The sequence below is a fragment of the Gigantopelta aegis genome, chromosome 4, assembly GCF_016097555.1.
Source record: "Gigantopelta aegis isolate Gae_Host chromosome 4, Gae_host_genome, whole genome shotgun sequence".
Taxonomy (NCBI): Eukaryota; Metazoa; Mollusca; class Gastropoda; order Neomphalida; family Peltospiridae; genus Gigantopelta; species Gigantopelta aegis.
In genome coordinates, this window is record NC_054702.1 from 45,850,028 (window position 1) to 45,866,595 (window position 16,568).

At 34.7% G+C, this 16,568-nt stretch overlaps 1 protein-coding gene across 1 annotated transcript in view; it reads left to right on the forward strand.

Annotated features, from left to right (window-relative positions):
• LOC121370614 (circularly permutated Ras protein 1-like) overlaps nucleotides 1–15,962 on the forward strand; it is a 29,460-nt gene extending 13,498 nt beyond the window's left edge. Inside the window, exons 8-15 of the mRNA XM_041495963.1 lie at nucleotides 2,210–2,419; nucleotides 3,344–3,536; nucleotides 6,111–6,356; nucleotides 7,308–7,421; nucleotides 10,857–10,952; nucleotides 11,476–11,567; nucleotides 12,605–12,728; nucleotides 14,438–15,962. Of these exons, the coding sequence (XP_041351897.1) occupies nucleotides 2,210–2,419; nucleotides 3,344–3,536; nucleotides 6,111–6,356; nucleotides 7,308–7,421; nucleotides 10,857–10,952; nucleotides 11,476–11,567; nucleotides 12,605–12,728; nucleotides 14,438–14,599 (1,237 nt within the window). The 3' untranslated portion in view covers nucleotides 14,600–15,962. The remainder of the gene's footprint in view (nucleotides 1–2,209; nucleotides 2,420–3,343; nucleotides 3,537–6,110; nucleotides 6,357–7,307; nucleotides 7,422–10,856; nucleotides 10,953–11,475; nucleotides 11,568–12,604; nucleotides 12,729–14,437) is intronic.
• Nucleotides 15,963–16,568: the final 606 nt, after the last annotated feature.

Genomic DNA, 16,568 nt, shown 5'->3' on the forward strand with positions numbered 1-16,568 from the left:
AGTTGACCCAAAATTATTAAAATATACCACTTTAATATCACAACCTGATAATTAAGAAAATGGCCACGGCAAAAATATGTTGTGGAAAAATAGGCTCCATGGCATTTTTCCATGGCAGGTGTGAAGTTAATGTGTAAGAGAGTAATTTAATTTGTGAGTATAGTACCAAAAAAACAACCAATTAATTAAGAAAAGTGGCATTAAAAATTTTAAAGTTCCAAATGAAAAGTGGACAAATGAAAACACCACGGCAATCGCTCCAGCATTGCTAATTGCCACGAATAATTGCCAAGGTTGTTATAATATTTATTTTAATTAGAGAAAACCTATATTAAACAAAGAGGGTTAAAATAATATTAAAATATTTTTTATGTAAAGACTTGGCATAATGCATGGAAACTTGCTAATGTATTTTATTTTAACTTATTGTCGTGCTTATATCCTATTAAGGTTCTGGGCATACACCTCAGCTATCTGGGCTGTATGTCCAGGGCAGTGGGTTAGTGATTAATGAGATAGAAGAGGGTGTAGTGGTCTTACACTCTGGATGGGAGCCAGTACCGTGCTGCGAACCCTGTACCTATCAGCCTTATGTCTGATGGCCTAAACGCGGTACCACCGAGGTCGGTACTTGCTAATGATAATGCATGCAACATATAGGAGAGGCTGTGTTATGATATGACACATGACCTGTCGGGGTGCGTTTGTGTTGGTCATCTTATCACATTTTATTCTGCAAGAAATAAACTAACTGCATGCAAATTTGCTATAACATTTCATATTTATAGCCAAAAACAAACCTGCTTAATATTACATTTTTAAGATATTAATAGCAGCCATCTTGAAAAATAGCCGCATTTGCTAATAGACAATATTTTTTAATTACTAATTTTAAAATGTTCTCTATAATATCTGCTATACGTGCGCTAAGTTGCATCTTAATATTTTAATAAAGAATCATTCTTTTTAGTTTAAAAATAATCATTATTCGGTTCATTATGTCAAAAATCTATGATCTACATATGTCTTCAGTTGCTATAGGATAACTTTATTTCGCAATAAAAATTGACTTGCAGACGAATCAATCCTTCATTCAGAGTAACCAAGGTAATTAAAAAAAAACAAAATAAAAAGTATAGTAGAAGGGTTCACCTTGAATCTATGTTTAAGCACTGTTTTAATTGTGGTTCCCTGACTATATGGGCTTTATCCTGTGGGGCTTAGTTTGGCAAATGCAGCGAATCTCTGCCATGCTGCATTCGTCATTCGTCCTCATCAGAAGGGACTGACTACAGGTTTTATCTCCGACTGATTGTCCATCTGTCCCACATATAGTTTTCCAGATGGCTGTTTTTCACAATGCCGTGAGAAATTGACCTGAAAGTCAGTGTATAGCTTTACCATGTACGTCTGTAACGAATCTGAACTCACCTACATAATGAGCAATCAACACCAGGTTTTAAACACTGGGTGATGCTGTTAATTTTCAAATAAATTAAAGTTACAGGGAGGATGCTATCTTGAGGTACACCCATCTCTTGTGGAATGTTCTTCTTTTTCTTTAACCGTTGTCAAACAATGTAACAACTATAACAATGTTTTTCTAATGGTCGATTGTTTTAAAATTCATGATCATCACTTGAAACTACATAACTAATAATAACAGCTTAATATGACATAACAATGTGATGTAACGCCACTTATTACCCACATGGTTAAAGATATCTTGGTACATGTCAAAGTGATACGTTCCACTAGTACCCCAAGTGGGACGTAACACTTCGTAGCGTCATCGATTGCGCACTACAACCTTACAGGAACCAAACGAGTTGAGTGAAATAAATTAAGATCGATTTTGGGTAACAAATGGGATATTAAACATTTAACATTTTGTATCATGTTGATGTCCATCGTAAAATAATTTTCATTGTCACTCACTAAATCTCGTGACATTAACTGAACATTATTTCACTTGGGGCATAACTATTATAAGAAATGGAAGCTCGTTTAATTTATATTACAATACAATTGACATCAACAAAAAATTGCATTTAATTTTTAGCTTCTTTTCAATATGCATTTATTATAATTAAGAGTGTCAATAAAACAGTTTAATTTCTAAAGAATTGTAAACTGTGTTACTCTGATAACTTGATTATATGTAAACCTTTGTTTTATAGAAGAAAATAATATATATAACAATTTTCAGATTGTTGGAGCAACTGAAAGTTGAGCAACCTGAAAAGTCTGTTATGTTGGTTACATTTGGCTCTGAAATTCGCATACATGGAGATGGGTCGGAAACACAGGATTCATTTTATGGATCAGCAGCAGAATCAAGTGATTTTGACAGGCTGATACAAAAGGGTATATCTTCTACCGAAAAGTTTCAGTTGAGAACGCTGGCTGAAGCTTACAAGTAAGTACCCAATTTTAACATGGACATTGTTACTAACATCGAGACAATTGACATTAAGTATAATTAGTAGTGGATAGTTTTATTCCTTTTATGTCAAACCTACCGTCGTGTCTTTTGTATAGTCTCTGAAAATTCCATAATTATAACAAACAACATTAATCCATGAACAGCCATACCTTTCTTTGCTGTACAGTATTTTAAAGTGTGCATTTAAAGGTAAGGCATGTTAATATTTAAAAATTGAATGTGCAAATAAAGATTTGCATTTTATCTATTTCTTGTTAATTGTAGTTCGAAAGAGACCCCAGTAATCCCCACATACATTGAGGTCAAATGTGACACAGAAGCAAATATTCGATATCTGGATGTAGTATATAGAGTTTATTATACGAGTTTGTGTGTGTACTGATTTTACAAAACGAGTGTCGGGACTTTTGTATTGCCCGAGCAAGAGCGAGTTTCGTAAACTCAGTACGACTCACACGCAAGTGTAATAATTTCTTTATTATCTATATTATTATTATTGTTGTTTTCTTTATGAATAACAAGACCCAACTCAAAATGTTTCAACCACAACTAGAAGGAGACGGCGAAATGACGTCATATTTCAAATGCACAGTCTGGGCTAGAACTGGAGAAGCAACGTCATGTTATGACGTCGCTTCCCAAAATTACGTCATTACACTTGTTATTACACGTGTGCTTCTTATGATTATTATTAACACGGTTATGTTGAACCATATGGATAATAATGTAACTAATTAAAACGTACATTATATTGTGTTCTGGACTATGCATTTCTCTATTTGTACATGAGAAGGATGGTAACATGGCAACTATAAAGACAAAAACTCAGAACAACATAAAATGTATGTTTGCTGCTCACTGAGTTAAAGATTAATCATTTGCTTTACTCCATTTCAGTGATTTGTATAGAACAGTTGGTGATCTTAGCACAACAGGGTGCACACCACTGGGTCCAGCTCTGACGTTCTGTGTTGGCTTTGTTAGCAAAATGCCCGGTTCAGAGGTCGTGCTCTGTACTGATGGCATGCCAAACGAAGGTATTGGATCTCTACAGGGCCATGGTCAACATGGGCAAAAGTTTTATGAAAAGGTTTGGGTTTTATTTGTAATTGTTAAAGTTTTCTTTATTATTATTGTTTTTTTTATTTTATTATTATTACTTCACAATAGATATCTTTAGGTCGTGCTCTGTACTGATGGCCAGGATCAACACGATGGGCAACAGTTTTATGAATTTGTGAAAAGATTTGGGGTTTTGTTGTAATTGTTAAGGGTTTCTTTATTATTTTGTTTTTAATTATTATTTCTTCACAAATATCAACATAAATATTTTGATGTTACCAATAGATATTTTTACCAGAGTGTATTTGAAATCGGCATATGATGAGGGCATCTAATGTATCTCAAAAGTTGCGAAATATAGACACCAAAATCTTGAGCAGAAGGAATATTACTGGCAATGAAGGGAAAACTGACCTTTGGAAAAATCAAGTCATCTATTTGATTATATAGCTTTATATGAAGGCCAACGTCATTTTAAATTACTATGTATAGATCAAGGTATGAAATGAATTTTATACGTTCTCTAGTTTCCTCCATTTCCAATTTTACTAGGTAAATCAATGGAAGGTAATCTGCGGTCTTATTATTATTGAATGATATAAGATCATCAAAATATCGAAAGGTGAAATTAAACTTTTTCGCCAGACTTCGTTGTTTTGATTTAGCCAGATTAGTTAGAAAACTTATTCATATGCATAGAGAAAAACAAATCGGCAAGTAATGGAGCACAGTGGATTCTCATGGCGATTCCTACCAAATCTGACATGTATGTTGTCAATGAGGAAGTCCAGGATTTCACATATGTCTGTTTCAGTATCATCCTGTCTGGATTTACTTTTAGTCTTAACAAATTGTCCAGATCCATTGAAGATAGTTATATATTTGTATCTCTGTTCACCTGAGTTCCAGAACATTGCTCAGAAACTTGATATAAGTGATAGAATAGACAAAATGGTAGAAAAACCAGCCTTTATAAAACTAAATGACCCCAAAGACAATTTCAGCACAAAATCAACTTGTAGGCTAATCAATCCTGCAAAAAGCGAGAAAGAAAACTTTAGTAAAGTTACATTAAACCGGATAAACACGGCTCTAAGAAACCAGCATCAAATAAACCAATGGTTCTCGACACTCCCAGACAAAGCAAACTATCTTTCCTTGTATTCGACACAGTAGACTTTTACCCCACAATAGCAAGAAACCTTAACACCAAATCACTAAAATGAGCACAACAGTACTAGTAAATTCCGACATCACGCAGTTAGAACACAAAACAATTATCCACGCCAAGAAGTCGCTCCTCTTCGACAACGAATTTAACACACGAATGAAGACTAATACTCCGAATGTATGCAACGTCACAAGGGTGGGCACGATGGTGCAGAAGCGTGTGAATTAGTAGACTTATTGATCCCTCACACAATACAGACAAATTAAACATCAACGTCGGCCTTTACAGAGATGGTCTGACGATTCTCAAAAATGACACCGGAAGCAAAGCAGACCAATATGAAGAAAAATCTCATAAAAATCTTTGAAACATTTGGTGTACAGAAAGCTCAACGACCAACTGATGTATATATATATATATATATATATATATATATATATATATATATATATATATATATATATATATATATATATATATATTATCATTCAAATTACCCTCCCAAAGTCATAAAGCAGATACCATCATCTATCAGCAAAATAATATCTTCCTTATTCTCCAGTCGTGAGAACTTCAAAGAAGCTGCCCCGTCCTACAATAAAGTACTGAAAGCATGTAACTATGCCAAACTATCCAATTCACATAAACTTAAGAAGTCGATATTAATAAAGAAAGAAACGGAACAAGAAATATCATCTGGTTGAAGTTCCCGCATAGCAGGGTGTATACCACCAAATCAAATCCCATAGACGACAATACTAACATATGTGGCTAAACCTGCTACCTGCAGCGTATCAATCGACATATACACCACGGATATTAATACTACCACCTCTCGCCCTTAAAGTGAATCAGAAGAAATTGGGGGTGAAGCTGCTCGTTTCATAGATAACGGGTAGCATCTATGACTACCCTAGTTCACACACAATTTGAGTACTTTTTCTTACAGGTACCCCATACATGTTTTAAGCACAAGGTTACTTGACACTGTAGTACTAGATGAAATACAATTGCATACATTTTTTGTCCAGATAAAACCTTTTTTTTTTTACAACAAACACACTCAAATTTTTCACCAATCACGGGACTTGTGGTATTACGGTTTGGTCCAACTCAAACTTTGACCCAGCCGGAAGTTATTTGGTTGATAGTACGACCAGCAAGACCATGAAAACAAATGTTGGAAAGGTATTTCTCAAATAAATAATTGCTGCTATTTTTCATTCACCACCCTATAATATTTACTAAATACTCAATATTTTTGCGGGTGATAAAATTAAATTTAAAGTATTTTTTTGCAGATCATTTCCTTATTGTATTTGTTACATATTCTGTTATATAATAATAATCACAGGGCATGCTAGACTCCTGAAGAAGTGCTGTCATCATAATTTACCTTTAATAGTATCCAAGTTACATTTGCCTTTTCAGATTGGCCAATATGCAAGGTCAAAGGACGTGATTATTAATCTTTTAGCTGTGGGAGGGGAACCAGTAGAACTTCAACACGTCAGTAAGTGTGCGACTGAATCTGGTGGAACAGTGAACACGTTGAACCCATTGGAAATAGTGCGACAGCTTCGACTGATTGCACAGAACGCCGTTGTAGCTACAGGAGTCAATGTGACGTTCTTACTGCATCCTTCAATGGTCTTTATGGAGGATGGGTATCCTTCTGTGAGTCAACTCACTCATCTTACATACATACATACGTACATACGTACATACATACATACATACATACATACATACATACATACATATATACATACATACATATATATATATATATATATATATATATATATATATATATATATTACAGTCAACCTGTGAAACCAGTCATTACGCGTAATGCTTAAACAAATCAGTCATTTCGAGAAGTGCCTGTGACCACCAGGCAATGCGTGTTTCTGGGGTTTACTCATAAGTTCTTCTGTTGCAACCAGTATATGATGGCAGAGTCCTAAGAAGATAACTTTAAAACTGAGCCTTACACAAAGTATGAAGTTTGTAGAAAAGTGTTAATTCCAGAAGATGCATATTTCACAATCTTAAAATAGTGGGACAAAGAGCAGACATGGATACTATTTGCTATCAAAGTGACCTTTCTATACCAATATGTTACTTTCATGATTTGACACTTGACTACTTGGTAACATTCAACTTCATCTTCATGTACAACTTCTGAAATGATATGATTTGAGTTTAAATAAAGCGTTACATTAGGACTTGAGTGGTGTGGTATTATAGATAGCACTTAAGTCATTTTGCGTAATGGCTGACCATGATTTTCAGTCATTTCGTGAAATGCCTGGACTTTTCAGTCATTTCGCTTATTGCCTGGTGGTCACGGGCACTTCGCGAAATGACTGATTTGTTTAGGCATTACGCGTAATGACTGGTTTCACAGATATATACCAAACATTAGTTGTTGTTTTTTATGTGGGATGGCAAGTATGTATCAGACATTAGAACCACACCCAATACTTTCTTTTATTAATTTAACTGGTCTCATCCATTAATATCACTGCACATTTTATTGTTTTGGAGATGTAAAGTTGAAAGTGTCGTTCTTGTTCTTGTATTTACTGGTATGTTTCTGTTTGTATTTGACCCGAACCTTAGGACATGAGTCGCCTGGTGAAAGAAGTTGGTTCTGCGTTGAAAGACACAGACCTGACATTCAGATTCAAGACAAAAAGCAATGAACAGCTTAATGTCTCTTCAGTCCCTTTCCAGGTGAGAATGATTTATTTGTTTCAACATTCTTTTAAGTCTAATCTTGGAAATAACTGAACTAGAACTGTACCATTCCAACATTCCATCATATTTTGGATGTTATACAGAACTCTTCTTTTAAGTTGTTGCATTTCCTTTCTATCACTATGACTGTTTTATATACCAGTATCTTAGAATTAATGAAAGAATGAATGAATGTTTAAAGAAACCACAGCACAAAAATACACATTGACTATTGGGTGTCACAAATGTTAATTATATGAAAATATCCAATATGTCTTAGTTAAAAGAATGTCATATGCGTTCTGTAATTTTTATTATTTGCTTTAAAATGCACGAACAGCTAACTGAAAAACAAATATTCTTGTTCAGATTGGTAAAATAAGAAAAGGAAAATCAAGCAAAGTTGTATGACCTCTCTTTTTATACTACAACATTTAACACCATTGATTTACCCAAACCAGTTTACTTAAATGTCAAATTTGAACTAATTTATTGTAGCTTAATTAACATTCCTGAGTTTGCTGCATTGTAAGGTGTTTCCGACTAATATTATATAATACAATTAAACTTACATATTAAATACATTTTCTTGTTCAGAATATCAGTGTCTGTATATTTAATGTGTTTTAGGTCGTCTTAATATTATGTAAGAAGCCCAAACTAGACTTTGTCTTCAAATAATTTCGTATGTAAAAAAAAATTAAAAATCAGGAAATAAAATAAAATATAACCTAGTACAAATATTAGAATGATCAGAAACACGTTTAATATACAGCCGCTAATGCAGAAAAATATATTTGAAATGTAATTGCAATCGTTAAAAAGTCTCTGTTAGTCGATAACATCTTAAAAATTGAAGCAAAATCAGAAATGTCCCTTTAACTAAATTTTATAAGTGGTCACACTATACCAACAGCAAAACCTTAAATGACAAATGCATGGCATTACTAAGTAGAGCAAGTGGTGGCAGTCCCCGACCCTCCTGAACATTTGGTTTATAAGTGGTCACACTATACCAACAGCAAAACCTTAAATGACAAATGCATGGCATTACCAAGTAGAGCAAGTGGTGGCAGTCCCCGTCCCTCCTGAACATTTGGTTTAAAAGTGGTTACACTATACCAACAGCAAAACCTTAAATGACAAATGCATGGCATTACCAAGTAGAGCAAGTGGTGGCAGTCCCCGACCCTCCTGATCATTTGGTTTAAAAGTGGTCACACTATACCAACAGCAAAACCTTAAATGACAAATGCATGGCATTACCAAGTAGAGCAAATGGTGGCAGTCCCCGACCCTCCTGAACATTTGGTTTAAAAGTGGTCACACTATACCAACAGCAAAACCTTAATTACAAATGCATGGCATTACCAAGTAGAGCAAGTGGTGGCAGTCCCCGACCCTCCTGAACATTTGGTTTAAAAGTGGTCACACTATACCAACAGCAAAACCTTAAATGACAAATGCATGGCATTACCAAGTAGAGCAAATGGTGGCAGTCCCCGACCCTCCTGAACATTTGGTTTAAAAGTGGTCACACTATACCAACAGCAAAACCTTAATTACAAATGCATGGCATTACCAAGTAGAGCAAGAGGTGGCAGTCCCCGACCCTCCTGAACATTTGGTTTAAAAGTGGTCACACTATACCAACAGCAAAATCTTAAATGACAAATGCATGGCATTACCAAGTAGAGCAAGTGGTGGCAGTCCCCGACCCTCCTGAACATTTAGTTTAAAAGTGGTCACACTATACCAACAGCAAAACCTTAAATGACAAATGCATGGCATTACCAAGTAGAGCAAGTGGTGGCAGTCCCCGTCCCTCCTGAACATTTGGTTTAAAAGTGGTCACACTATTCCAACAGCAAAACCTTAAATGACAAATGCATGGCATTACCAAGTAGAGCAAGTGGTGGCAGTCCCCGACCCTCCTGATCATTTGGTTTAAAAGTGGTCACACTATACCAACAGCAAAACCTTAAATGACAAATGCATGGCATTACTAAGTAGAGCAAGTGGTGGCAGTCCCCGACCCTCCTGAACATTTGGTTTATAAGTGGTCACACTATACCAACAGCAAAACCTTAAATGACAAATGCATGGCATTACCAAGTAGAGCAAATGGTGGCAGTCCCCGACCCTCCTGAACATTTGGTTTAAAAGTGGTCACACTATACCAACAGCAAAACCTTAATGACAAATGCATGGCATTACCAAGTAAAGCAAGTGGTGGCAGTCCCCGACCCTCCTGAACATTTGGTTTATAAGTGGTCACACTATACCAACAGCAAAACCTTAAATGACAAATGCATAGCATTACCAAGTAGAGCAAGTGGTGGCAGTCCCCGACCCTCCTGAACATTTGCTTTATAAGTGGTCACACTATACCAACAGCAAAACCTTAAATGACAAATGCATGGCATTACCAAGTAGAGCAAGTGGTGGCAGTGCCCGACCCTCCTGAACATTTGGTTTATAAGTGGTCACACTATACCAACAGCAAAACCTTCAATGACAAATGCATGGCATTACCAAGTAGAGCAAGAGGTGGCAGTCCCCGACCCTCCTGAACATTTGGTTTAAAAGTGGTCACACTATACCAACAGCAAAACCTTAAATGACAAATGCATGGCATTACCAAGTAGAGCAAGTGGTGGCAGTCCCAATTCTCCTGAACATTTGGTTTATAAGTGGTCACACTATACCAAAAGCAAAACCTTAAATGACAAATGCATGGCATTACCAAGTAGAGCAAGTGGTGGCAGTCCCTGACCCTCCTGAACATTTGGTTTAAAAGTGGTCACACTATTCCAACAGCAAAACCTTAAATGACAAATGCATGGCATTACCAAGTAGAACAAGTGGTGGCAGTCCCAGTTCTCCTGAACATTTGGTTTATAAGTGGTCACACTATACCAACAGCAAAACCTTAAATTACAAATGCATGGCATTACCAAGTAGAGCAAGTGGTGGCAGTCCCTGACCCTCCTGAACATTTGGTTTAAAAGTGGTCACACCATTCCAACAGCAAAACCTTAAATGACAAATGCATGGCATTACCAAGTAGAACAAGTGGTGGCAGTCCCCGACCCTCCTGAACATTTGGTTTAAAAGTTCACTTTTTAGACAAGACAGGATTTGATGTGGCCTAAAACCATTAACCCAATCCTGCCCTCTCCATTTGTTATGGTTGACTAGGTATGGTGTTGGTGCATATCACAGTAGACCTCAAGATACAAGATCCTGCACAGTTTGATAGGTAAGGACAGGGATGTAGAGGTGGAAGGAAAAGAAGTTTAAAAAAAGAAGTAGCTGGCAGATCGTGAAAAAATTTAAATGGAGGCAAAGGAAGGGGGGATGGGGTGGTGTTTGTGATGACAAATTATTATTATTATTATTATTATTATTATTATTATTGTTATCGTGTAGGTCCTGATTGAGTACACTCGGAAAGACGGCATGAAGTGTTTGAGAGTCTTGTGCAAGAGTCACACAGTCACAAAGGACAGGAAAACCATGGAAGAGGTATTTTATAACATGGTTATTAACTTGAACGTGGCAGTGTTGCAACTGGAGTTAACACATGCACCTTTTTAATAATCTCGTCTTCTTTATGACAGTGTCCATCCATCAGTCAACTTTTCTTTTTTCGATCATATCTTGGATACCAGTGCCATCAAACCTCACACGCAGCAACAACTTGGTATAGAGTGGTGTCGCAGACAATTACAAGGTCACTGCACATTAATGTGAATCCTTGTCCTCGGCATATATTCCTTATTAATTTATATCGGATCATTAAACATTGCACAGAAGTACAATTTGGGATGGCAGTGTGTGGCATACCATTACTAGCTTACCGTGGTCTACATTCTAGATAATAGACATGCTATTACTAGGTCACCTAGACTTACTTTTCATTGTTCTAGATAACTGATCTTTTAAATAATAGTTTTTTTTCTATATTCCGAATATCAAAGAAAGTGTATGTGTGTGTGTGTACGTGCGGACCTATCTGGTTATATTTCCTATTTGAATTTGTTCACAGGCTTTGGACATGGCAGTTGTTGGTTTGGAAGCCATACAAAGCACAGGCCAACTTTTGAAGAATGGAAAGGCTGAAGAAGCTAAAGCTAACATGTAAGTAGATTTAAAAACAAAATAACAAAAAAGGACTTGATTAAATGTTACAAACACATTGGACAGTTAAATTAGTGAAGCGATTGACAAATGAAGAGTACATAAGCAGGAATAGATTTTTCTTCCAGTATTCACTTTAAAATAAAGATAAATAGAGCAATCCTTAATTCCGTGTTTTAAGTACATACCGTCTTAGATCTACATTATGCATTTTTCATGAATAACATCATTTTGCTTCAACACAAGACGCGGGTATGTGCTTTGAAAGTAAAACTGTACTAATGTTATGTGCAATTTACTTACTCAGTCCCGTCCTTGTCAGGCTAGCAGTTGCCTCATACTCACCAAAATATGGAAAGTGGTGAATGTTTCTGCACACACCTTTCATCATTTAATTTTATTACCAGATTTATGTTTTTGTTGTTCAGATATACTGCGTATCTTACCATTATTTGAAATTTGTCTCTTGGAATAATTATCAGGAGAGCAATATATTACTCACCTGCTGTTTGCAAACGGAGATACCTGCATGCTTCATAAAAATCAACAAAATGGCAATTAATTAACTACAGTGAAATGATCCCCAGAATATAAAATACATTTTATCAGTTGGTTGTAGAAATGACCTGGTATAGCTCTAGGAGTAGAGACAAAGGAAGACCAAAAAATATAGTTGCCTTTTTCAATATCCTTTAGCTGCAGTTAGGTTTTGAATTGCCATTAATGCTTATAACACAGTATAGTTTCATCTCCAGTGTATTAACATATGGCAGCTGATTGATGGAAACCAATTATAGATAATGCTTTAATGACCATTTTTATAGTGGACGCGAAAACGAAAATATTTCGGCTGAAAAACCCCCACATCAATTTGTGTTAAAACATATTTGTTAATCATCAGTTGAAGTAGAACAGTCATATTTGATGTTTTATTTATACAAAGGTGATTGTGCAGAAAATTTGATTCGTTTTAACTAGTAATGTTAAATTATTAAATACTAAATGAATAATCATTCCTGTTTGACTTCTATTTTCAGAATATCTGCAAAACGTGTGATGTATCGTAACTGCAAAACCTCGAGCCAAAAAGAGGATAAGTACACATTTTCCAGAAATGCTGATAAAATTCTAGAAGACTTGAATGAAAATGCATCAGACTGGGTAATATATTATAATTACAGTTTGGATTTCTCAATATAATATGCTTATTATGTTAATATGTTTAGCTTCACCAAGACTTTAATCAGAAGAGATTTTTAATATCCATCAGTCCACCTTTCCTTTGAAGTCCATGTTTTCCCGGTGTTATGAATCGACTGTTCTGCAGCTATGCGCAGTGGTCCTCTCGGTCATTTTCCACAAACCCATAAAGATATTTGAATATTTTAAAGTCTATATTCTCCTATATTGTGATGGGATAGTTCTTGAACTAAGTACATGTACTATGATTCTCCGAGGCAGTCAGACTGAGTCTCGACAAACTAATGATGAGATATTTGGGAAATTTTGAATTTTAATTAACTTTTTAAACAATTATATAGAAATATATCATTGAAAATTTTAAAATATCTTCTAGAGTTTTGATTGAATAGTTCTCGAACCCAGTAAAATGATTCTCAAGAGCACTTTTCACAACCTAATAGAGATATATTTTGTGAACTATGAATTTGAACTATGAATTTTTACTCAGTGTTAAATATTTAAATATTTCAGTTCAGTTGTTTTTAATGTATGTAAGATCATAAGCACATATATACTGATATATTGACTTTTCGGTACTAGTCGTTTAAACATTTAGCTAGCTAGCTGTTTGGGCTACAAAAACAAATATTCATTATTATTAATATTAGTAGTGGTATTTTATTTTTTACTTTCAGCGAGTTCGTTTTCGAAATTTGTATAGTATACCTTAAAATTGAAATTAAACTATAGTTTGATATTGTAATTATAAACATGCGTTGCAAGGTGAATTAATTAATAGTTACCACCCAACTCCGGCTGCTAGCACCGACACCTGTTGTACATTACTTTTGTGTGTATTGTAAAAAGAAGTAAATAAAAAAAGAAATTTGAAATACCAAATTATGCGTGGGTATTATACATGTGTTCTATTTATTTACAGAAAAAACAACAACTAGAAGCGTGTATATGCATATATAATTATTAACAGGACGCAAGTGATATAATGAAAGAGTTTCGTATTTTGCAGATGACAAAACATGGTGGATCGTAACTAACAAATTAAAACACTGAATTCCAAATAACACCAAGTGCTTTTTTTTTCACATATACGAAAATTTGAATAAAGATTGTCTTTTATTTTCATTTCTTTTTTGGACTTAAGAATTGCATATTCATTGAGCCCGTAATTTGTTGTATTACATTTGTTACATATTCATTGAGCCCGTAATTTGTTGTATTACATTTGTTACATATTCATTGAGCCCGTAATTTGTTGTATTACATTTGTAAAAAAACCCCCACATATTTGGTTAATTATTTTTAAACAAATTTTGCCAAATCACTGACATATATTCTGTCAAAATTAATGTATACATTTTGTCTTGCACATGTTACTTTTTAATCTAAAGGGATTATATATATATATATATATATATATATATATATAGATATAGATATAGATATACATATATCGAGATTTGACACACAGCAAGTGGGTGGCACTGCAAGAGATGGTATCAGTATGGATGTTGTGCTTGGACAGAAATATGTTTGGACAAAGCTAAACAAATGGATCAGAGAGAACTGTTGTGATTGAGGGTGGTGGTGGTGGTGGTGGTGGGTCATATTTAGTGTTCATCTTTTTGTGCTCATTATTAACACCCCCTGTATTTTTCTTTACCCAACAGGCTGCTGGAGAGTTAAACGACTTTTCAACTTGTGTTCGCACAGATGCAGTGGCGATGTCTATGTATAAAGTAAAGGGAGCAAGTCGCAAAGTTAAAGTAGTTCAGACACGGCATGCAAAGTCTGAATACCGGGATATATATGAAGACTATTATGATGATTAGACGTACATACTTTGTAATTAGTTCACAGAAGTATAGCTTTGAACATCTTGTTACAGTTTACGTTTATCTCGGCACATTTTTTTAACAGGACACTTGACTTAATTTTCACATTTAGTTATCAGCATGTTTTGTGATTAGTATACATGAATTAACAGCACATAATTATTTTGTAATATTTTACATTTTATAATCAGTATATTTTATGATCATTATTTGTTCAATATTTTACATTTTATCAACAGCATATTTTGTGATCCATGTGCATTACCTAACTGCACATAATTATTTTGTAACATTTTGCATTTCATAATCAGCATAATTGTTTTCTGTTTATATGTCCATTATATAGGGATTTAAGAATAAAATATGTCTCCAAAATACAGGTGTCATCCCAGTAGATTAAAAATGATAATTTTATTAAATACAGAATGTCATACACAGAAGTGGAATCTAAGTAAATTTATTTGTGAAGCACTTAGAATTTGGGAAGTATTCTGTAATAGTTAATTCCAGTCATTTGGTTAGTATGCATAGATATTATGATTGATCTTCATATTTCATATGTATGTGTTGATGTCTGCGCTACTCTTCTTGTAACAAGGTGGTCAACCCTAACAATGAAAAATAATAAATAATAATAATAATAATAATCAGCATAATTGTTATCAGTATACAAAACATAACTGCACATATATGCAAATTTCACATTTTAAAAAACATACTAGTATTTTGTAACAGTATATATGACTTAACTGCACATACTTATTTTGTAATAGTTTACATTTCATGATCGGCATATTTTGTGATCAGTATGACTTAACTGTACACACTTTGTAATATTTTACATTTCATAATCAGCTCTTTTTTATAATCACTGTACAAGATGTAGCCCGATCCATTCAGTTTTTAAAAGTATATAATATACCAGACTCGTAGGAATCTGGGGCTGAGAAGGGGCGGACTATGCCCTCTTGAGACCCAGTGCATATAGTCCTACTCTATGTAAAAACTAAAAGCACTTGTGTAAGCCTACCCTCTCGCTATAACATGTCCCCCCCCCCCCCCAATCATATCCTACAAGCCTGTATATGAATAAACACTTTTATATGTTCTCAGTTACCAAAACCTTTATATACAGTTTGTTTAAACATTGTTTATTAACTGTTTTTGTGCAAATGCGAAGACTTGCTCAGCACTGATGGGGAGGGGTACTGACCGTATCATACACTTATGTATTTACTATTAAATAATAAGAAAAATATTTTGGACTTTAAAATGTTGGTGTTTATAGTGAATTGGAGCGGGACATAGTCCAGTGGTAAAGCGCTCGCTTGATGCGCGGTCGGTTTGGGGTCGATCCCCGTCGGTGGGCCCATTGTACTATTTCTCGTTCCAGCCAGTGCACAACAACTGGTGTATCAAAGGCTGTGGTATGTGCTATCCTGTCTGTGGGATAGCGCATATAAAAGATCCGTTGCTGCGTTAATCAAATGGTAAATAATGTAGTTTTTAAATGAGTGTTTTCATATTAGTTTTGTTGTCTCTCTCTCGCATGATTTTGTGGTGCCAGTCTCTCTTCAAACTCTCAAACACTACACACAAGTGATGACTATTTTTAAAAAGGTGACATAGATTTCGCCTTATAGTGACTGGCACGGCGAAGTCAGGCTGGTCACGTGAGCCCTGATATATATATATATATACATATATATATATATATATATATATATATATATATATATATTATATAACATTTAGTGAAATATATAGAGGCTATTTCCGACATATTTTCGACTCGTGATGTGTGAAAACCATATTTTCACTAATTGCTTCGCAATTCGTGAAAATATGGTTTTCACACATCACTCGTTGACATAAAAATCGTATTCGAAAAACCCTATGAAATGGTCTATTTATTATATACATCTTTCCTAATTTTTGACAATATCTTTAGTTTTTTGATAATATT